The 25156-nt window shown below is 22.1% G+C and overlaps 1 protein-coding gene and 1 non-coding gene across 2 annotated transcripts in view; both read left to right on the top strand.

Annotated features, from left to right (window-relative positions):
• Positions 1 to 557: 557 nt before the first annotated feature.
• On the top strand, positions 558 to 631 carry Trnan-guu. Its single transcript has one exon. It is a non-coding gene; the product is annotated as a tRNA-Asn (tRNA).
• Positions 632 to 5497: 4866 nt separating this feature from the next.
• Positions 5498 to 25156, top strand: part of LOC117176869 (protein suppressor of forked) — an 86475-nt gene continuing 66816 nt past the window's right edge. Inside the window, exon 1 of the mRNA XM_033367219.1 lies at positions 5498 to 5683. Within this exon, the coding sequence (XP_033223110.1) occupies positions 5660 to 5683 (24 nt within the window). The 5' untranslated portion in view covers positions 5498 to 5659. The remainder of the gene's footprint in view (positions 5684 to 25156) is intronic.

The raw sequence follows: 25156 nt of genomic DNA, 5'->3' as shown, positions 1-25156 counted from the left end.
TTTAAATTAATGTGAATTAAATAAATTACTTATCTATTAGGATTTAAATGCAAAATAATTTTTTTCAACCAAACAATCAATCTAAATTTTCCCTGCAATTTTAAGAAGACAGTTTCATTATATTAAAACCTTTCATAATCCATAAAAATTTTCAAAATTTAAATTCAGAACCTAAAAATCTACATACTGTTAAAAATTTGTTGAGATCATTTTAAAATTAAAATTATTTTTCAATATAATCAAAACTTCAACATTTTGAAATCTTCCGAAATTACAATATTATTCTTTTAAAATATTAACTAAATCCTTTTAAATTTTCTCGGAAATATTATTGACTGTACCAGTAATTTTGTTGTAACTGGTACTGGTACACTTTGTAAATTAATATTTTCGTTTATTATGAAAAGCAATATATATAAATAATTTTTATTTTTTTATATATTGCATTTTTTAAATTGTTAAAATCATTTAAGAACTATAAACAATTTTCAAATGAAGCTATACCCAAAAGTACGAGGACTCACCGATAACCGTCTTTATCCAAAGATTGAACATCTGCCTCCGTGGCGCAATTGGCTAGCGCGTTCGGCTGTTAACCGAAAGGTTGGTGGTTCGAGCCCACCCGGGGGCGTTTTTTTTACAAACTAACATCTTCCCCAAAAGATAGATTTTCAAACATAATATTTATATTTCAAAAATAATTTTTTATGATATAATATATTTTTAAAAATTTTTAGTCCCTCTATATCGAATTGAAATTTAATTACGATAAAATTAATTCAGATTATCTAAGAACCTCATTAGGGTACATTATTTGTAATACAATTGTTTATGTAACGACGAAATTTCAATTTTCGAATTTTAACAATCAATAAATAGACACGCAGGGCCCTCACTTGGAAACTAGAGGTACCATATAATAAATCTCGATTGGTAAGTAGTTTATTAAATAAAGATTAATTTTTAGCAAAGAATATAATAATAAAAATTTCCATTCAGAAAATTAATTTATATGGAAAAAAAATGTTTTAACAAAATTAATGAATTTTCAACCAAACATGAATCTTCAATCAAAAAATGATTATTTCTCTACATAGTAGTTCAACTTTCAAACCAGTACTTGAATTTTTAAAAAAACTAACAAAAAATGAAATATTTAGTTGATATTTTAACTGAATAATATTTTTATTTTTAAATTAAAAAAACTGTTGAATTGAACCAAAATAAGAACATTTTTAATTTTTAACAAATCAATTGTTAACTAAAAATGGAATAGTTAAAATTAGTTAAAAAAATTAATTTCCACCAAAAAAAATTTTATCAAAAAGTTATATTTTTAACCAAAAGAATTAAATTCAACTTTAAATCAAATAGTTATATTTTAGATTTAACAAATTTTATTTCTAAGAAAAAAGTGGTATTCAACAAAAAAGGCAAATTTTCTATAAGATAGTTGAACCCTCAACCAAAACAGATTAGTTTTCAACCAAACAGTTGCATTTTAAACCAAAGAAGATGAATTTTCAACGAGACATTAGAATTTCCAAACAAATATATAAATTTTTGATTAATAAAGATCAATTTTTAACCAGAAATAGAATATTTAAACGCGCAAAATTCAACCTTCAGCTAAATAAATGAGTTTCAAACGAAAGAAATTAATTCTCAACCAAGAATGTAATATTTAATCTTTTAAGTCAAAAATATTAACATTTTTAATGAACAACTATATAATTGAACGAATATAGACAAGTCTTCAAAAAAAAAATTAGAATTTTCAATAAAAAAAGAGATTTCAACGAGAAATGAAATAGTTACATTTTCAGTTTAAAAATGTAATTGATAACCAAAAATAACGAGGTTTGAAGAGAAAAGTTAATTTTTCAGACAAAAAAATTAACTTTTCACAAAGAAGTTTAACCAATAGTTGAATTCTTAACCAAAATAGACGAATTAAAAAAAAAAGAAGAATTTTCAATTAAATATTAGAATTTTCCATTAATTAAGATCAATCTTCAACGAGCAATAGAATAGTTAAATTGTTAGTTAAAAAAATATTTTTCAACGAAAGAAGCTAATTTTGAAATTGAAAATTAATTTTTAACGGAAAAATTCAATTTTCAGCTAAATAATTGAATTTTAAAAGAAAGAAATTAATTCTCAAAAAAGAATGTAATAGTGGATATTTCCACTAAAAAATATTTGTATTTTAAATAAAAACTATTCAAATGAACCAAAATAGGCAAATTCTCAAACAAAATATTATAATTTGTAACTAAAAGAATATCAATTATCAACGCAAAATGGAATAATTAAATTTGCAGTGAAAAAAATTACTAACCCAAAAAAACGAAGTTTAAATAAAATAGTTAATTTGGTAAGCAAATAATACATTTTTAACAAAGAAGTTTAACTTGGAAACAAATAGTAGAATTTTTAACGAAAAAAATTAATCCATCAAGAATACATATAATAGTTCATATTTGCACCAAAAAAATTTAGTTTTGAAGAAAAAATAGTTGTATTCATTCATTTTTTCAAGAAAATACATATAGGAATTTTCAAACCAAAATATCAATTCTCAATAAAAAATAAGATATTTAAACTTTCAGTTAAAAAAATTAATTGTTATTTTAAAAAAATAAAATTTTCAGTTAAAAAAATATATTTACATTAGAAAAAAAATTTCAAGAAAATTCATATAGCAATTTTCAAACGAAAATATCAATTCTCAAAAAAATAGAATATTAAAATTTTTAGTTAAAAAAAATGAATTGTTACTTTAAAAAAATAAAATTTTCAACCAAAAAATATTTTTAAATTAAATAAAGAATAACTTAATTCATCCCAAAAACGACCGCAACTTTTTGATTTTAAATTAAAATTTTGTTATTATTTAAAATATTAACAATTATATTTATTGTCAACTATTTATCTTCTTTAGTTCGAAATTCAATTACTTGGTTAAAAGTCGAATCATTTTGATAATTTTTTTTTTGTTGGTTGAAGTTTCATTAATCATCACATTACAATTTCTAAAATTGTTAAAATAATTTAATGATCATACAAAAATTTTATTTATTGGTAGAAATGTCATCTTTTTGGTTAAAAATGCATCTTGCTGAAATTTCAACTTTTTTGTTCAAAATTAATTATACATTACATTTTTTGGTGGAGATTCATTATACGCGTTAAAAATTTATCTTTTTGTTTAAAAATCAAACTATTGTGTTAAAAAATCGATTTCTCGGCTGAAAATTAATGTTCTTGGTTGGACGTTCATCTTTTTAATTAAAAACTAATCTGCTTTATTTACAGAGTCAGATATTCTGTTGAAAATTCTTGTTTTCTCTAATTGACTCTGTTTATTTAAAATTAAAATACTTTCAGTTTTGGTTGGAAGTTGAATTATTTTAATCGAAATTTTTTTTTAACCTGTAAATTAACATATTCCAGTTTTGATAGTAAATTAATGTTTTTTAGTTGAAAATTCATCTCCTACCTTAAAAATGAACTACTTTGTTAAAAATTAATTTTGTTTTCAAAACCTAACTTTTTTAGTTAAATATTTAACTATTTATTTGAAAATGGATCTTTTATAGTTAGAAAATTTAACTACTTGATTGAAAATGAGTATTATTGGCTTGAAAATGAAGCTTTCCATTGAAAATTCATATTTTTGTTTAAAAAATCAATTATTGAGTTAATAAATGAACAATTTTGTAAAAAAAAGTAATTTTTGTAGTTAAAATTAATTTTTCTAGTGGAAGACTCAAATATTTGGTTTAATATTTTTTTATTTAAAAATGCTTGCAGCTTGTTTAATTTTTGTATTTTTTGTTTAAAAAATTAATCTCTTCGGTTGAAAGATCATTTGTCTGATCAAAAATTTAATTATTTTCTGAAAATTTATCTCTTTGGTTTAAAATTGCAAATATTTTATTGAACATTCTACTTTTTTATAGATACTTAACTTTTTTGAACATTCATCTTTTTGATCAAAGATTGATATATATTTTAGTTGTGAATAAAAAGATTTTATTCAAAGTTACTTTTTTTGTAAGATTTCAAACTCGGGTTGATTAACAATAAAAATCTTTTTCAGTTGAAATATTAACTTTTACCATTTTTGTTCAGAATACATATTTTTTGGTTGGAAATTCATTTGTTTAGATTGAAAATATCTTTTTTAGTTAAAAATTATCTTCTTTAACTGTGTTTAAATATTGTTAGTTTAAAATTAAATTTTTTCCATTTTTTTTTTTCGTTGAGAATTGAGCTTTTGGATTTAAAATTGATATTTTCGGTTGAATATTTAATTATTTTAGTGAAAAACTTAAACCATTTACATGCAAATTCGTTTATTTTTGGTTTACAATTTTTTTTAACTGAAAATTTAATTTTTCTATTTCTGAATGTAAATTAAATTTTTTAGTTGAAAATTTAGTTATTTTGCTAAAAAATCTTTTTTTTTAGTTGCAAATTTTTGTTTTTAATTGAAAATAGAATCATTCTACTTTGTATACAAAAATTATCATTTTCAATTGAATATTGAACTATTTCGTTCAGGTTTGATATTTTTTAAACTAAACATTCAACCACGTGTTTCAACATTTATTTATTATTTTTTTAATTTTCTTTCTTTGTAGAAAATTATCATCTTGATTAAAAATTTATCTTTTTCGTTAAAAAACTTAATTATTTAGTTTTTTAATTTAAAATTTTGATATAAAATCGAAATAGTTTTTCACTAAATATCAACTGTTACGTTTTTCTTTCAGAATTTATCTTTTTTGTTTAAAAATTCAACAAATTTAATTGAAAAAGCAACATTTCTGGTGAAATTTTGATTTTGCAGCTCTGAAATCTTTGAAACTCTTTTTGAATTTTCTCAAGAATATTTGAGTAATTTTATATTTACGTCTCAAAAGCAAATAAAATAAATAAATAAATAGTTATTTGGCATTTACATTTTGTATTAATAATTCTTTTCTTTTTCTAAGTGAGTGGATAAATTAGAGCCAAAGCTTTGTTGGTACCATGTGTAGTCTTACTGCGCTTGCCTGCCTGAGCATGCCTCATTGGCCACTCTTGGCGCCTAACTCTAATCAGGTATAATTAAGAAAATATTAAAATGAAGATAAATGATTATCAGAAATAAATATTCTTCAATAATCATACAATAATGTTTTTTCTTGAAACAATTTCTGTAATATATTCTAAATAACCTTTATAATTTAAAGAAAAAGAGCAATTATTTACGAAATATGAGCATTATTATTGAATTTCCTATCTCAAATCACACATCATGCAGTTTACAATATTAATCTACAATTTATAAGAACTCTTCATTTTATTTCAATAATTGTTAAGTACACTTGGCTTGAATTGCGCGCCAATAGCGGCCAATCAGGCTCGCTGTGTCAGGCATGCGCAGTATACTTTACCGTTGAGTTCAAGGCTTCAATATGGTGGTAACTGGCTAGTAACGCAGTCGCAGTGACGTAGCCGCCTCTGTGTAGAGTAGCTGTACAATGCTGTAAAAAATCAGACAAAAATTTGTGAATTAAAACGCTCAATTATCAGAAATATTTATTCGTGCCCGAAATTCAGAAACATTGAATTAATGAGTTTACTACGGATATCCTAAAAAGATAAAATGACGGAAGAAAAGACGGAGATTGTAAGTACATGAACATTATCAACTTTATAACCTCACTTTTCCTTGAGAACGCAGAGCGACTTTTTAAAGCGCTTTATTGATTTTAGCTTTATCTCTAATTAAATTAGTTTATTTTCTTTTCAAGACATGTGTTCGGGCACCTTATTATCTGAAATACTCGATAAGTTGAAATCGTTATCTTTTATCGCATCAGGGCGTTCCTTATGTCCCTGAATATTTCATGTCAAAACTATAAATAGATTTTTCGTTTTGCATAAAAAAAGAATATATTTATTTATATCTGCGAACTCTTTAAAAGGAATAATACATTTAGAATGCGTCGAACTTCTTTTTCTGTGTCATTTAAAATAGCGTTTAGAAATTTTGATTTTCATAACAATGCCCTGACGATTAGATTTTCAATGAGAAGTTATGAAAAGTGGGTTATACTCATAAATACTTAGTGGTATTAGCCTATTGAGCCTTAAAAATCAAAAGATAACAATTATTTATGATATGGGACTGATAATATGTGTTATTATGAACGTTTGGTATACATTTTTATCACAATTCTGGGTATTTATCTCATCTGTAATCAGGCAAATCACCAGAATAATCATGAGATTAATGTTTTCTATAATTTTAAGGTAAAGTGTTTTTTATTCGAGGCCTCGGACTCACGCCACTTTTTGTATTATTTTTTTCTTCTGAATGGAATTATATTAACACTCAAATATTTCGAGAGATTTCAAAAAAATTTAAGAAATTTCATCAGATTCCAAGGGATTTTACTAGATTAGAATCGATTCGATATGTATTCAACTATGTTTTTTAATATTTAAAAAAAAAATTGAGATAGTGGAGAGTATTTCGAATGTTAAAACATTATTAGAGACATTTTTTAGGGTGATTAATATTTTTTAGATTTTAAAAATTCCATGGAATTGTAAACAATTTAATTTATTTAAAAATAGTTGAGCTTTAACTCAGAAATACCAATTTTAACAAACAAAAATTAACTTTCAAATAAAAAAGATGAATTTCGAAGCAAAAATGAAATAGTTACATTTGCGATAAAAAATTTCTACTTAAAACGAATATTCTACCAAAGAAATGAACTTTTAACCAAGCATTTGAATTTTAAACCCAAAAGACGAATTTTATATCAAACGTGACAAATTTTCAACCAAATTTATGCATTTTTTAAACTAAAAAATATCAAGTTTCAACCCAAAATAGAGTTGATACATTTTCAGTTGAAATTAATTTTTAACATAAAAATGGAAATTCTACCAAAAAATGAATTTTGAACAAAAATAGAACGCATTTTTTTATTAAAATTATTAATTTTTAAAATCAGCCATTTTACCGTTGTTAAGGATTTTTTATTTAAAAGCAACCATTCGCTTGAGATTTAACTTTTTTTTTGCTTAGAATTTAACCATTTTGTTACAAATTACCTTTTTTTGGTCAAATTGAACTGTTTTTGATTTAAAATAGAAATATTTTTTAGCTTAAATAACTATTAAATTTTTCATGGAGAATTAATTTAAAATCCAACTTCTTAGTTAAAGGTTGTAATTAATTAATTATATTAATTTAATAATTTCATTTTTTTGAAATTTAACTTTTTGGTAGAAATTTAATCTTTATGGTTAAATTTTAAGTGTTTGATGAAAAATTCAACTATTTCGTTAAAAATTGATTTTGTTTGGTTGAAAATTAATTTAATTAATTAATTTTCGACAACATAAAAAGCAATTTTTTACCAAAATGTCGCTTAATTTTCAATAAAAACAGTTTAATTAAGCCTAAAAATACAAAGTTTAACAAAATAAATTAATTTTCAAATAAGAAAGTTGAATTTCGAAGCAAAAATGAAATAGTTACATTTGCGATAAAAAAATTCAACTTAAAAGTGAATGTTCAAGCAAAAATGTTAAATTTTCAAGTATACAATTTTTTTTTACAAAAATAAATATTCTACACAAAAAAATGATTTTTTAACCAAGCTTTTGAATTTTAAACCCAAAAGACGAATTTTATACCAAAAGTGACAAATTTTCAAACCAAATTTATGCATTTTTTAGACTGCAAAATATAAAGTTTCAACCCAAAATAGAATTGTTACATTTTCAGTTAAAATAAATTTTTAACAAAAAAGACAGATATTCCACCAAAAAAATGAATTTTTGAACAAAAATAGAATATTTTAATTTTCAGTGAAAAAAATTTATTTTCTACCAAGTAAAATCAATTTTTAACGAAGTAGTTCAATTTTTAATAAAAAAGATTAAATTTTTATTGAGAAAGACTATTTTACAAATTTTTAGTACAAAAAATCCTCCCAATTTTGATTTTAACCATTTTTTAAGTGTTTAATTAATGATTTAATAAATAATAATTAATTAATGATTTTTTAAAAATTTAATTGTTCTATTTAATAAAATTTAATTTGTAAGTCAAATTGTTGAATTTCAGTGTTGAAAAAAACACAATTGAACAACTTTTATTCTTAGAAAAAATTCGAGTAAGTAAAAGAGATATTTAGAAGATTTGAAAAAATTAATTCAAAATTTGAAATTATTTCAAATAATTTAAACAAAGTGTCTTCGTGTGCCGATAAAATCCGACTATTCGAATCCAAATTTCTGTGCAAAGAGGCTGCGACCTAATTTAAAATCAAATACAAATTTTTGGAAATTTCGAGCACAAAATTTAGAAGCTTTACAAGAATTTTTACAGGCTTCAGAAGAATAAAAAAACCTTTCTTTGGGAAAATTTAAAATGATTTTTTTATTTCAATAAACTAATTTTTTCAACAAAGCAATTAAATTTTCAACAAAATATCTGGATTTTAACCAAATATCTGACTTTTCAACATGAATAGATGAATTTTCAACTAAAAAAGATTTTAAAAATTGTAAATACAAATGTAAGAAATAAATTTTCAGTTTACAAAACTAATTTTCAACAAACAGGCGAATCTTCTACACAAAAAAGTAAGTTAATTTTCTACCTAATAATTAAATTCTCAAACAAATAGTTGAATTTTCAGTCCGAAAATATTATGAATTTTCAACAAAGGAATTAAATTTTTTACCTAATACTTAATTTTCAATTAAATAGTTGAATTTTTAGTCAAGCTGTTTAATGTTTTTGGCAAAAATGTAAAAATGTATAACTAAACAGTGGCATATTTTACCAAATCATAAAAGATAAAGTTTTTACCAAAAACACGAGTTTTAAAAAAAATTGCATTTTCAAGCCGAAATTATAAAATTTCAACAACAAAAAACTTAATTTCTTACAAAATTATTGTGCTTTCAATCCAAAAAGACGAATTTTCAACAAAAAAGATTTAATTTCCATCAAAACACTCTCATTTTATGAGACCGTGAAAATCCGGGAAATAACCGTGAATTTATTTTTTGACCGGAAATTTGGAAATTTTGTAGAAAAAACATCCGCTAAACTTTGATTTTAACCTTTTTTTAAACGATTAGTTAAATTGTGATATTTTTTCAATTATATCAATCAATTTTAGATTTTTAAGCGTAAATTTTCATTAAAATAGTTTTAAAAAGCAGGTTCAAAGACCTAAAAATTTAAAAATGCGAATATAAATTAATTAATGATTTTTTTATTTTGGAATTGTACTTTAAGATTTAAAAAATAAATAATAATTGATTGTATAACACGATTCGGCATCAGTTCACAATTTTAGAATTTTCAGATTTTAACGTTGAAAATTAGACTCTTTCAATTTGAGAATCTTTAACAAATGTAAACGCCCTATTAAAAGTTTATAAATTATTTGTAATTTTTAAAAAACTTCAAAATAATATATATTTAATTAAAGGCTTTTATTAAATTTCACTCTGAAATATTACATTTTTAAATGATACAATTTAAAAATTTTCAATTAAGAAAAAGAAGAATTAGTTAATATTTAGAAATATCTGACTATTAATTTAAAATCAGTAATTATAAATTAAATATTTAAAACTAAACTCTGAAATATACAATTTTAATTTTTCTATTTGAAAAAGTTTAATTTGTGAGTAAAAGTGTTGAATTTCGATGTATAATTAATAATTGAATACCTGTTATTCTTAGAAACAATTCAAGTAAGTTAAAGAAATATTTAGAAGTTTTGAAAACATTTAAAATTTGAAGTGATTTCAAATAATTTAAACGAAGTGTTTACAAATGCCGACAAAATCCGACTATTTGTACAAAAATTTTGGTGCAAATAGCTCGCGGCCTCATTTAAAATAAAATGTAGATTTTTGCTGATTTCGAACAAAAAATTTAGATACATCAGAAGAATAAAAAACATTTCTTAGGAAAATTGAAAATGAGTTTTCATTTTAAAAAAACAACTAATTTTAAGAGAATATTTGAAAAGATTTACAAGGATTTATAAAATTTGGAAAAATAAATGCGGGAGGTTTTTTTAAAAAATGAGAGAATTAAAAAAAAATTATTTGAAAAAATGTAAAACAGCACGTAGGTGTTTCAAAATTTTGAAATAAAATTTAGAAGCATTATAAAGATTTTCCAAATATTTCAAATAAAAATAATTTAACTTTTAATTTGAAAAGGAAATTTTCAAGCTTTTACATAATTATATATTATATATATATATTTATATATTATTAATAATTCCGACTTGGAAACGGGATTTTTCAAATTTTAACAAATTCCTAATCGAGTACTGGAAATTTTTGAAAACGAACAAAATTCTGATTTGGAACAGGACATTTTTCCAAAGAATTCTGATTTGAAGCAAAGATTTTTTAAATTTTAACCAATTCTGAGTTGAAATTGGTATTTATCCAAAAGAATTATAATTTGTCTTGGACCAGGGAATTTAAAAATTTAAATAAATTCCGAGTCGGAACCGGAAATTTTCAAAAAAAAAAAAAACAAAAAAAACTATGAATTGGAACAGAGAATTTTAAAGAAAAATTCTTATTTTTAGTTAAAGTGGAGAATTTTCGAAAAGCAGTAAAATTCGGAATGGGAATTTTAACCAATCCTGAGTTGAAACTGGTATTTATCCAAAAAGAATGATAAATTGTCTTGGAAATGGGAATTTAAAATTTTTAATAAATTCCGAGCTGGAACAGGAAATTTCTTTAAGGAATGAATTCTAATTTGAAACAAAATCTTTTTGAAAAAAAGTTCAAATTATGAATTGGGACAGGGAATTTTACAGAAAAATTATAAAATTCTTAGTTAAAACGGAGAATTTTTGAAAAGTATTAAAATTCTGTATTTAAATAAGGAATTTTTAATCAATTTTGAGTTGGAACTAGAATTTATCCAGGAGAATAACAATTCTATATGGAAAAATGATTTTTTTTTTTAAACAAAATTATGCTTCTGGGTTGAAGAGAGGTATTTTCGATTAAGATTCAATTTATGAATTGGAACAGGGGATTTTAAAGAAAAATTCTAATTCTTAATTCAAATGGAGAATTTTCGAAAAGAATCAAAATTCTATATTTGAACAGGAATTTTTTTAAAAGAATTTTATTTCTAAGTGGAAATAAAGAATTAAAATTCTGGATTTGAACCGGGAATTTTTAACCAATTCTGAACTGGAATTGTAATTTATTCATGATAATAACAATTCGCAATGGAAAAATGAATTTTTAAACAAAATTATTATTCTGTATTAAAACGAGGTATTTACGAAAAAAATTAAATTATAAAGTGAAACAGGGAATTGTCGAAAAGAATTAAAATTCTGGATTTAAACAGGGAATTTTCAAATTTTAATCTATTCTGAGCTGGAATTAGAATTTAAAATTGCTTAAATTGGTATAATTTTGAACATTTTTAAATGCATTGATTGACTCTTCAATTTAAAGCAATGAAAATGATAACGTCGATTTACATTTTTGGAACCGCATCTCAATCTTTGAACTCTACAATTTATAAAAGCTTAAAATGTATAATTTGGCAGTAAACTGAATTTAATTTAAAAAATTTCAGTTGAAAAGTGTTAGTAGATTCGATTTTTATAGAATAAGTTTTTTTCTAAATATAATTGACGTCAAAAATGTTTGGGTATCGGGAAATGTCCGGGAATTTTCGTCTTTAAATAAAACGGCCATCCTGGAAAAAGCTAAAATTTCTAAAAAATGGAATTATTAAATTAATATAATTAATTAATTACCTATAAGCTTTACCAATTAGTTGAGTTTGTAAATAAAAAACATGAATTCTCCATGAAAAAATGTAATAGTTATTTTAACTAAAAAATGTTTTCATTTCAAATAAAAAACAGTTCAATTGGATCAAAAAAAGGTCATTTGTAACAAAATAGGTAAATTCTTAAACAAAAAAAAGTTTAATTCTTAATCAAATGGTTGCTTTTAACTAAAAAATATTTCAATTATGAAGAAAAAATCAGCCATTTTTAACGAAATTCATGAACTTTCAACTAAAGAGATGAATTTCTAACAACAAAATGATTAATTTAAAAGATTTCAAAAAAAAATGTCATGAATATTTAAATTTAATATTATATTAATATTTATATTTTAAAATATTCTGAGAAATTCCTTGAGATTTGAAAGAATTTTGTAGGATTGTAGAAAATTTCAAGATTTCTAAGGTTTTTAAAGGATATAAAAAAGTGTTGAAAGATTTCAAAGAATTTTTATATTATTTGCAAAATGTTGTTGAACAGTGAGCTAAACTCTTTTTTTTCATGAGATTTCAGCAGTTTTTTTGAAAATTTATCTTTTTAATTTAAAAATTAAAAATTTTCGTTTGATTTTGAAAATTAAAGTAAAAATTGTTTTTGGATAAATATTCAACCTTTTTTTTGTTGAAAATGTGTGTTTTTATTTTAAAAATTCGTCTATTTTAGTAGAAACTGTATCTTTCTTGGATAAAAATACAACTGTTAGGTTAAAAATTGAAAAAATTTGGTAAAAAGTCCTCCTTTTCGGTTGCAAATTCAACAATTTAAAAAAAATTTGTTTAAAATTTATATTGTGGTGTTGAAAAGTCAACTGAAATCTTTTACGTAAAAATTCAACTTTATTTTAAATGCGTCTTTCTGATGTAAAAATTCATCTGTTTTATTAGAAATTGCATCTTTCTTTGATAGAAATAAAACTTCTTGGTTGAAAATTCCACTATATTATAGAAATTTTACTTCTTGTTTAAAATTCATATGTCGGTGTTAAAAAGTCAAATTAATATATCTTTTTTTGGATAAAAATTCAACTATTTTTTTGAGTTTTTGTTAGAAGTCTTCCTTTTCGGTTGTAAATTCAACCATTTTTTTGTTGCTGAAGATTCAAACACATTTTTTTAAAATGTGTCTTGGAGGTTTGAACAATTAACCATTTCGTTTGAAAATTATTTTTTATCGCTAAAAATTCAATTTTTTTAAAGAAAATTCGCCTTTTGGCTTGAAAATTCAATAATTTAGGTAATTTTTTTTCTGACATGACTAAAAAATCATTATTTATTGAAAATTCATCTTTTTGATTTGCAAAATTAATTTGCACAAATCAAATTTCATCTTATTTGATTGAATTATCAACTTTTACATTTTTTTTGAGAGAGAATTCATCTTTTCAAGATATTAAAAATTTCAAGGGAATTTCTTTAATTATTTCACAAGATTTAAGAGATTATAAAAATATCAAATGATTTTGAATAATTTATTGTAAAAAAATATAGTGCATTTAAAAAGATCCCGAGAAATTCTATAAGATTTAAAAGAATTTCGTAAGATTATAGAACACTTCAAGAGATTTCAGAGGATTTTCAGATTTTTCAGAAAATGTAAAGAGAATACATTTGTTTCTAATAATTAGTTGAATTATTATTTTTTCCAATTAGGATATTATTCAGTTCACCATACGTAATTTTATCATATTTTTCTTTAAAGACTTTCCATTGAGATTTTTATTCTTAAGCGTACATTTTTAGTTTAAAACAAAATTTTAACGCAGTTTTGAAGACTTAAATAATTGAAAATTAAGAGCATTTTAAATTAAAGATGTTGGATAGAAAAAAAATGTATTTCATCAACTGTAAAAATAAATAAATGGATCTCTACTTTGATTATTAAAGGTAAGCAATAATTGATTTGAGAAAAAGATTCTAAATCCGTTCAAGATTTAAGAATTCCAGATTTTAACGATAAAAATCAAACTGTTTTAATTCTAAAGTTCTGGCTATTAAAAAAATGTAAGTGCCCGATTAAAATTTTATTTTATATTTTTAACTTAAAAATAGCTTTATAATCATATATTCGTAATTAAAGAGTTTTATTATAAATCCAAAATATTGTTTCAGTTTGAAATATTCATTTTTTAACCCATTCAATTTGGATTTTTTAATTAAGAAAAAGAATAGCTATTTAATATTTAGCAATATTTTAGTGTTCATTTAGGATGAGTAAATTAAAACCAATTATTTAAAAGTAAACCATTTTAAACTGAAATTATTAGTTTTTTTATTATTATTAAAAAAAATTGGTTGAAAATATAGCACATTTTTAAAATAAAAATCCTTTCTGGTTGCAAATTCATTTATTTATTTCATAAAATCGTTTATTTTGGATGAAAAATATTTATTTTTGTTTGTTATCTTTTTGATTTAAAGCTTCATATTTTATAGTAGAAATATTGCAACTTTCTTGTATAAAAATGCAAATGTTTTTTGAAAATTAAACTATTACCTACCAAATTTACTTTTTCTTTAAAATTGCAACTGTTTGGTTGACAATTTAACAAAGTTGTTAAAAAGTCATACATTTTGTTTAAAAATTCAAATTTTTAATAGAAAATTAACTTATTATTTACAATTCTTCTTTTGGTGTTCGAAAGTGAACTGGAATCTTTTTTGGATGGTTGAAAATTCAACAAGTTTGTTGAAAAGACATTCTTTTTTATTAAAAACTCTGCTGCTTTGTTGAAAATTAAACTATTTTGTAGAAAATGTACTATTTGTTCAAATTTGATGTTTTGAGGTTAAAAAGAGAACTAAAATTCTTTCTGGATGAAAATTCCACTATTTTTTGGAAATTTATTTTTCTTTTTAATTAAAAATTCATCTGTTTTAAGAGAAATTTCCTCTTTCATGGATAAAAATGCAACTTTTGGATTGAAAATTCAACTTTAAAAAGAAAATTTGTCGTTTTTTATTCAAACTTCCTCTTTGTTAGTACAAATTTCATCTTTCATGAATAAAAACGCAACTAATTGGTGGAGAATTAAACTATTTTGTTAAAAATTTGTTCTTCTTGATTGAAAATTTCGTTTTTTTAAATTAAAAATTAATTTTTTTCTGCGAAACTTTTTTTTTAATTCATATTTTGAATTTGAAAAGTCAACTGAAATCTTTTTTGAATGAAAATTTAGCTATTCAAAACAAATTTAAATCAACATTTATCTGGTTTGAGAAAAATCTTATCTGTTTTTGGAAAAATTAACTGTTTGAAAGAAATATAATAATTTTGTTAAAGTTATGCTTTTTGGTTAAAAATTCGTCTTTTTGGATTAAAAATTTAATTTCTTCCATATAAAACTTATTTCTGGTTTGCAAATTCATATTTTAATAGTGAAATGTGAACTGAAATCTTTTTAAATAGAAAAACTCTTGATTTTATAAAATTATCTGTTTTAGTAGAAATGTCATTTTTTAAAATAATAATGCCTCTTTATGTTTAAAAATTAATCTTCTTTGAATGAAATTTTAAGTGTTTAGTGGAAAAGCCTATTTTAAAATTGATCTTTTTCAGTTGAAGATTCTCTTTTTTTGGTAAAAAAAATAGTTTTCCGGGTTTGAAATTTCATTTAATTAATTATTAATTAAAAATTAATTTTTGTCTGAAAAGTGATATTTGATATTTGAAGTCTTTTTTGAAAAGCCATATTTTATAGTATAATGGACTTATTTTTGTTAAAAATAAATTAATCAATTTGAAAATTTGTTTTTGAAACAACTATTTTATTCCTTTTATAAAAGATTGTATGTTAAAAGTATTACACGATTAAAATAACAATATTTTCTTAAGTTTCGTAAGGAAAATGAATATCATTTTTCATTTTCAATAATTATTTTAAGAGAATATTGAAAACGATTTTTAAAAAAAAATCAAAAAAGAATCTGGAATAATTTAAAGAAAATTTTATTAAATTTTCCGACTTTTCTAATAAATAGTAGGAAAAATTCGATAAATATCTTTTCCAATTAATCGAATTTTTCCTGTAAATTAAAACAGAAACATGAAAAATCATTTTCATTTTTCCTAGGAATCGTAAGAAAATGTTTTTATTCTTTTGAGACCTTTCATAATTCTTAAAAAGCTTCTAAATTTTTTTTTTTTTGAAATCTGCAAAAATCTAAATTTTTTAAAAATTATTTCAAAAATAATTTTTTATTTGAAACAATTTAAAATAAAAATAATTTAAATTCTGATTTAAGCAGTGTTCAGTTTTAAAAAATTTAATTTTTTCAGTTTTTAATGTTTCTAGCTTAAAATTGCTTAAAATAATATAACTTTGACTATCTTAAAGTTCACTGATTGATTTTTTAATACACATGATAACGCTGATTTTTATTGTTGGAACTGAATTTGAATCTTTGAACTCCATAATTTAAAAAAGTTAAAAATTCCCAATTTTGCTGTTTATCTGCGAACATTTTTGGTACCTAACTTCCTTTTCATACGTGTAAATTATTTATAATTTGAATAAGAAATTGTTGAATTAAAGAAATTTCAAAATTCAATTTTAAATAATTAAACATTTAAGAGTTCCACTTAAATTTTAAAATTAAATTTTAACTTGCAATTTAAGGTTTTAATAAAAATATTAAACTTAATATAATTTTAAATTAATATAAAATGAGAATTGTTATATTATTTTTTCAAAATATAACTTTTTCATAGAATTTCCTAGAATTATAGGAAGTTTCAAGATATTCAAGGATTTTTAAAGAATCTAAAAAAATTTCGGAATATATACAGAAGATTTCGAAGGTTTTCAAGAATTTTTATTTAGATAATTTCAAGAGATTTCACAATAATTGACAAATTCACAGGAATTTTAAAATATTTTAATAATAATTTTAGGAAGTCAATGAAATTTATTTTCAATATATTGTTGGTGGATTTGAAAAAGTTTGAAAGATTTTAACAATTTCAAAGGATAGTAAAAAATATAGTGTTTTTTACAAGGTTCATACAAATTTCATGAGATTTCAAAGAATTTTACAATATTTGAGGTATTTGTAGGATTTAAAAATAAATTAGAAGTTTCCATAAGATTTTTGAGAAGATGTCAAGAGAAATCAAGAGTTTTGTATAGATTTCAAAGCTTTGAGAGTACGTATTTTATACAGTTCAAGGAATTTTAAAAAACGATTAAGCTTTTTATTTTTAAAGATTTCAAGGATTTCAACGAAATTTGCATATTTTCAAGCGTTTTCAAACAATTTCCTAGGGGTTCACAAAATTGCAAGAGATTCTAACAAATTTTATAAGAAATTAAGGGAATTAATTGAATTAATTTTCAAGGGACTTCATAGAATTAAAAAATTATAAGGTTTTAAGTAATTTAGAAGATTTCAAAGGAATGAAAAAGATTGACGAGTTTTTCATAATTTTTTAGAGGATCTGAAGATATTTTAGATGTTTTAAAGGATTTCAAAACTTTGACGATATTAAAATAGATTCCAACGGATTTTAGAGAATTTAAAGGGATTTTAAGAGACTTGAAACAGTTTCAATCGATTTGGGAGTATTTTTAAGTTTTTAAAACTATTTGAAAAAATATCAAGAGTTGTGACAAATTGAAAAATAGTTTACCGACTTTAACTAGATTAATGAAAAAATATAGTTTATCCAAGGAATGAAGTTTGAAAAAATTTCAAAGCATTTTAAAGATGCTACGGTGTTTTATAGATTTCAAGAACTTTTAAAAGATTTCCAAAATTTAAAGAAATTTCTAAAGAGTATCAGAGGATTTTAGGGAATTTTTACCTGAATTTTATGGAGTAAATAAAATTAATTTTTAACTGATTGTGTGGAATGTCAGAGTTTTTATAAAGATTTAATCATTTTTTAAAGGAATTTCAAAAGATATTACAAATTTCAAGATGCACAACGGATTTCAAAAGATTACTAGGGATTTTATAAGATTTCAAAGAATTTCATATGATTAAAGAAAAAATTTAAAGAATATCAAAAAAATTCAAAGATCTTAATGAATTTTTAGGATAATTACAAAATTTCAAGGAATTTTACAATATTTGAGACATTTCTATATATTTATAGGGGTTAAAAAGAATTGGACAGATTAAAAAGTATTGGAGGGTTTGTAATAGATTTCAAAAATTTGAGGGTAATTTTAAAGATTTCAATTGATTTAAGGATTTGAAAGAGTTTATGGATTTTTAAGAGTCCAAGGGCTTTCATTGAATTTTTCCAGGGTTTGTCAAAATTTCGACGGGTTCCTAAAAATTTTCAAAAGAACTTTAGGGAATAATTTAAATGAAATTTGAAGGGATTTCATAGGATTTAAAAACACATAAAAAATTTTGACGAACATTCCCTAAATTCTCAAAGGCTCTCAACAAATTGGAATTTCTTAGGGCATAGCCAAATTTCAAGCGCTCGTGCGATTTTTTAAGAGAATTTTAGAAAATTAGTGACATTTCATGGGATTTCAAGCGAAATGTTAATATTTTACTTTAAAAAATAAAAAGGTATTATGAAATTAATTAATATTAAAAATATTGTTTATAAGCTCCATGCTTGCCGTTTAATTGATTATTTATTTCAACAATTTTTATTAATAATTCATCTTAAGTAAAATTAAAATTGAAAAAAGTATTTAAACAATTTAAATTATTTTTTGGTTACAAATTTTTAAAATTATTTTGAAAATTGTATTAATTGAAAAGTTTGTTTCATTAATATTTCAACGATTTTGTTGAAAATTCGTCTTTTTGACTTAAAAATTTTAATTAATTAAATTGCTTTCAATTTGTAATTAAAATCTTTTTTGGTTGACATGTCAACTATTATTTTTCTTGATAAGAACTTAACTTTTTTTTTTGGTTAAAAATTCCACTCAGCGGTCAAAGGTAATATTGCTTTGTCAAAAATGCATCATTTTACTTGAAAATTCCACTCTTTGATTCTGAATTAACTTTTTTTTTGTTTAAAATACATATTTTTGAGTTAAAAATATAACTTTGTTGTAGAAAATTCTTTGGGCTTGAGAATTCAATCATTCTGGGTTTGAAAATTATATTGTTATGGCAGAACATTCAAAAATTGGGTTGAATTATTTTTCTTTTTTTAATGAGGAATCTTATTTGTTTGAAAAAAATTATCTCTTGGTAGAAATTATCTGTTTTGCTTACAATCCTAACTGCTTGAGTGAAAATTCGTTTGTTTTTTTATGAATTCAATCGTTTGAAATTTATAATTCAATCATTTTTTATTGAAATCTTAACAATTATATTTTTTTAATAAGAATTTATCTTTTTTGGTAGGAAATTAGTCTTTTTTTATTTTAAAATTCAACAACTTGCTGTAAAAGTTATGCGGAAAGTTTTGAAATACAAAAAAATGGCGTATTTTGCAGCATTTAATTCACAGATTTTGAGGAGTATTTTTTATTATTTTTTACAAAATGTATAATTTGGCAGAATAAAAATAAATAGTTGTAACAAATTCAAAAGAATTTAAAAACACTACAAAATTTTTTATCTTGTTATTTATGTCGTAATTTAAAAAGATTGACGAGTTTTCCAGAAATTAAATAAAAAACTATCTTAATATATTTTAGATATTTTAAAATATTTTAAGATAATTGAAAAGATTTTGAAAAGTTTATAGTATTTTAAAAGGTTCCAAAGAATTTAACATGATTTCCACATTTTTAAGGGCTTTAAAAAAATTCCATGGGGTTTTGTCAGATTTTAAGGGATTCCTTAGGATTTTTAAGAATACTTGAAAGAATACATTAAATGTAATTTTTTAGGAGTTCGTAGGATTTAAAAAAAATTATAAGATTTAAATAGGCTACTATTGAATTCCTCAAATGAGTCCGAGGCCTGATATTCTTACATGAAGTAATTTGACCCACGTAAATTTGAAATAATTGAGTAAAGGAGCGTTCAAATATTACGTAACGTTATTTTCGACCCTATTTAAGCCCCCCCCCCCCCGTAGTTACACAACATTTTTTGTATCATGTTTAAAAACATAATAGATATTTTTAAAATTAAAAAAAAACGTTTTTTAAGATGAAGTTTTGTATAAAAATACATAAAATAATTTTTTTCATGTAACATTGAATGCTTTTTTAATATTTTTTTAGTCACAAAGATATTGAAATTTCTTTGTAGATAAAAATATATTATCAGTTTGTTTTTAAACTTATATCAATATAAATTTTATAAAATTCTTGAGAAAATTATAAAAGATTTTTGAATATTGCAGATGTCTCAAAAAAGAATTTAGAAAATTAAACAAAAATTATATTGCAGAATTTTGTAAAATATGGGAAAAAATTCGAGCTTTCTTTTAAAAGATATTTAGAACTTTTAGTAGTTTAGAAGAAATAAAAAATATTTGATACATTTCCGGGAATGCCTCTAAGTTTTAAGATATTTTCAATATATTCAAATTCTACAAAATTTCGAAAAATATTTTTAGCTGACTTGATTTTTTTTTAAATTTCGAAAATCGTTTAAAATATAAAAAATTGCCTTAAATTCTTTCTTAACTTTTGGGATCGAAAACTTAAAACAAATGTGCATTTTCTCTAATCTTTTACTGTTCAAAATTATTTTTCTATCTCTTCAAATCTTCTAAATATTTCTTGAATTTACTCCATTTTTTGAGTTTCTAATCTTGCCGAATTGAAAAATTTTGCTTTAAAATCTTCTACTCTTTCAAAATTTTGCAAAATTATGCAAAATAAAGAAAAATTGTGTTTAAGTGTTTCAGATTCTTTTTTGGAAAATTTAGAAATGTTTTAAAATCTTTTTAAATATCCGCTTGAAATTTATTTTTAAAATTAAAAAATCATTTTAATTTTTCCTATAAATTTAAAGTCTTTTTTTTCATTTTCTTGAAAATTTACAAAATTCCTAAAATATCTTACAAGTTTTAATTTTCTTTAATCGTTTAAAAACTTTTAAGTATCTCTAACGCTTATTCAGTTTTGTTCTAAAATTGTGCTTACAAATTTTGTACACTCTTTTTCAACATTTTAGAAAATTGTTCAAAATGTTTTCTAATCTTTTTTAATTTTCTCTTAGAATTAATTAAGAAAAAAAATATTGGAAATTTGAATATTTTTTTCATTCTCTTGACGCCCTGCAAAATTGAGTCTACCTGAAATTGGTTTAAATCTTGAAAAATTAAAAAAATTGTCTTAAAGTTTTTCATATTCTTTTTTCACACAGTTTGAAATATTCAAAAGTTGAAATTATTCTTTTAAAATAAAACCCAAAAAATGTTAACATTTTTTCAGAAGATTTCGAGATTTAAAAGATTATAAAAAATTTCCAAATGTTTCAATAAATTTCACATTTGGAAAAATTTCAAGCAAACAAAAAAATTTCATAAACAAAGGTTGAAGAAAGATTTCTCAAATATTTGAAGGATTTCACAGATTCTACCAAAATTTTCAGATTTCAAAATTATTGTAAATATTTCAAAGATTTCCTAATAATTTCATAAAGATTTAAAAACATTTTAAAGCCTTTAAACAATTTCATATTTGCTTAGAAGATTTCAAAAAATGACAAAGGCTTTACAGATTTCGAAGATTTCTCAAATATTTAAAAACATTTTACAAAGATTTCAAAGGTTCCAGGATTTCAAAGATTTTACCAAGATTTTAAAAGATTTCATCTATATTTCATAAAAAATTCACCAAGATTTCGATATTTAAAGATTTCAAAAAGAGTACAGTAGACAAGATTTCCAAACATTTTAAACGATTTTAAATTTGTTTAGAAGATTTCCGATATTTCGCAAATATTTTAAAACTTTCAGCAGATTTCAAAGATTTTAAATCACCAGATGTAAAAGATTTTAAAAGATTTTAAAGATTTTTAATTGTTTCAAAATATTTCACAAAGGTATCAAATATTTTAATGATTTTAAATGAATACAAAATATTCTAAAAAAAATTCAAAGAATTCATTAGGATGTCAAGAATTTCAAATATTTCACAAAAATTTTTAATGAATACAAAAGATTTCACAAATATTTTAATATTTCCTAATAGTTTCATAAAGATTTAAAAACATTTTAAAGATTTTAAACGAGTTCAAATTTGTTTAGAAGATTTCAAATATTTCAAAACTTTCAACAGATTGTGAAGATTTTAAATCCATAGATATCAAAGATTTTAAATTGTTTCAAAATATTTCACAAAGATTTTAAATATTTTAATGATTTTAAATTAATATAAAAGATTTTAGAAAATTTTCACAAATATTTCAAAGAATTCATAAGGATGTTAAGAATTTCAAATATTTCCCAAAAATTTCACAAATATTCCAAATATTTCCTAATAGTTTCATAAAGATTTAAAAACAGTTTAAAGATTTTAAACAATTTCATATTTGTTTAGAAGATGTCAATGATTTTACAGATTTCGAACATTTCTCAAATATTTCAAAACATTTTACAAAGATTTTAAAGGGTCAAGAAGTTTATAGAATTTGCCAAAATTTATTTTAAATATTTTAAAGATTTTAAAAAAATTCACAAATATTTCGAATATTTTAATGATGTCAAATTAATACCAAATATTTCACAAATATTTCATAAAAGTTTCACCAAGATTTAAAAAGATTTCTAACGATTTCAAATTTGTTTAGAAGATTTCAAACATTTTAAATCACCAGATATCAAAGATTTTAAAACATTTTAAAGATTTTAAATTGTTTCCCAATATTTCACAAAGATTTCAAATATTCTAATGATTTTAAATTAATACAAAAGATTTTAGAAACATTTCACAAATATTTCAAAGATTTCCTAATAGTCTCATAAAGATTAAAAAATTTTAAACAGATTTTAAACGATTTCATATTTGTTTAGAAGATTTCAAAAAATGTCAAAGATTTGACAAGATTTCAAACATTTCTCAAATGCTTCAAAACATTTTACAAAGATTTCAAGGTTCAAGGATTTCAAAGACTTTACCAAAATTGTAAAAAATATTTCGAATATTTTAATGATATCAAATGAATACAACAAATTTTTCACAGATTTCATCGAAATTTCATCAAAATTTAAAATTTTGAAAAAAGGTACAGTAGACCAGATTTCAGAAGATTTTGAACGATTTCATATTTGTTTAGAAGATTTTACAGATTTTACATTTAAAAACTTTCAATGGGTTTCAAGGATTATAAAGATTTTAAAAAGGTATTAAATTAGATTTCTAAGATTTTAGAACATTTTAAAGATTTGCAATGATTTCAAATTTTTTAGAATATTGAAAAAAATTTCACAAACATTTGAAAGATTTCATCAAAATTTGATAGAGATGTCAAAAGGACACAAGAATTTTAAAGATTTAGAAAAGAGTGCATTATACCAGATTTAAAGGATTTAAGAATATTTTCAATAAAAGATTTTACAGCGATTTCAAAAAGTTCTAAAAGATTCCAAAGATTTCAAAAAGGATACAGTAGAGCACGTTACAAAATATTTCAAAAATTCCAAATAAGTTTACTTTTTTTTAATTTCAAAATATTTCACAAAAGTTTCAAATATTTAAGTGATTTCAAATAAATAAAAAAATATTTAAAAGATATAAATAATTTCAGAACATTTCAAAGATTTCCAGAAATTGGAAAAGATTTCAATTATTTCAAACGAACATAAAAGTTTGTACAAAAAAAGATTAAAAACATATTTTGAAGAATTGACACATTTTTTTCAGATTTAAAAAGATTTTAAATACGTTAAAAGATTTCAGGGACTTAACAAAGATTTTAAAATATTCCCAAAAATATCACAAAGACGACTTATGTTTGCAAAAAATTGAAAATTTGTTTATTTATGATTCTACCTTCTTTCGAAATTTTTGGCTTACAAAAAATGAAATGGTTCACCTTTTACATGCAAAAAAAAAACATTTATTTGATGAAGAAAAAAAGAGATTTTGAAAAAACTTGAATTCTTAATCTGGAAAATACCTTGAATTTTGTTCGTAGGAATAATTTGAATAATTAAATTTTTCTTATCTCTTTGATAAAAGCGTTTGAAGTTGAGAATTTTGGATAAGAATTATGTTTATTTCATCAACTGTGAATAAAATATTTTCAAAATGGATCTGTACTTTAAGTATTAAAAATTCAATAATAATTAATATTGTTTCAGTTTAAAATATTTCATTTTTAACACAATTTTTAATTTTTTTATGAAAACAAAGGATAATTATTCAATATTTAGCAACATTTGAGTCTTTATTTACAACGAATCATTAAAACCAAATATTTAAAAGTATAGAAATTGAATTATTTGACATGGAAAACGTTAAATCGTTAAAATTTCGAAGAACTTTCAAACTCTGAATGTTACAATTTTAATTGCTATTTTCAGAAGAATTTTTATTTGTAAGCGAAATTGTCAGTTTTTCATATATAAATAACAATTAAGCACTTATTATTTGTAGAAATAATTGGAGTAATTTTAAGAAATATTTAGAAGTTTTGAAAAGATTCAAGATTAATTTAAAACATTAAAAATTATTTCAAATAATTTAACAAAGTATTTGTGCATTTAAAAATTGTATTTTAAAACAAAAAAATTTAGAAGCTTTTTGAGCAGGGCTTTAAAAAAATCAAAAAAAATTTTCTTGAGATTCGTAGAAAAATTGAAAATGATTTTTCATTTTGAAACATTATTTTAACCCTTAAACGGCCAAAACGCCACTACCGGTACACTGTTTTTCAACGGCCAATAACTAAGACTATTCGACAATAGAAAAAATGGAAACACATATATTTTTATTGCTTAAGATCTCCTCTTTCCGACGGTGCCAATGAGATTCCTCAAAAAATTTATTTATTATCCCAAAATGCAGTTTAAACAAAAAAAACGTGATTTTTCGTGCCTACTTTTTTTTCGTGAACCATTTTCCAAAGCTTCTCGAGTCTGTAATTAACCTGGAATCTCACTAACCGGTGGAATAAATGTCTTAACTTTGAGAATTCATGGTTCAAAGATCGATTTTTCGTTTTAGTATTTTCAAAATGGCGTCTTAATGGCAAAATTTTTGTGAAAACATTCATGAATTTTTTTCCAATAAACGATGCGCTTTTCGGAAAAATCATCAAAAACGCTCCGGAAAATTCAGGCGGATTCCTCGGCTGATTACAAGAACTTTTTATTCTTGACAAATTTTCCGAAAAGCGCATAGTTTTTCAATAAAAAATTTTCATAGTTCTCCGTAACCTTTATTG

The sequence above is a fragment of the Belonocnema kinseyi genome, chromosome 7 (genome assembly GCF_010883055.1).
Source record: "Belonocnema kinseyi isolate 2016_QV_RU_SX_M_011 chromosome 7, B_treatae_v1, whole genome shotgun sequence".
NCBI classification, from domain to species: Eukaryota; Metazoa; Arthropoda; class Insecta; order Hymenoptera; family Cynipidae; genus Belonocnema; species Belonocnema kinseyi.
This window is presented reverse-complemented; position numbering and strand designations above follow the sequence as displayed.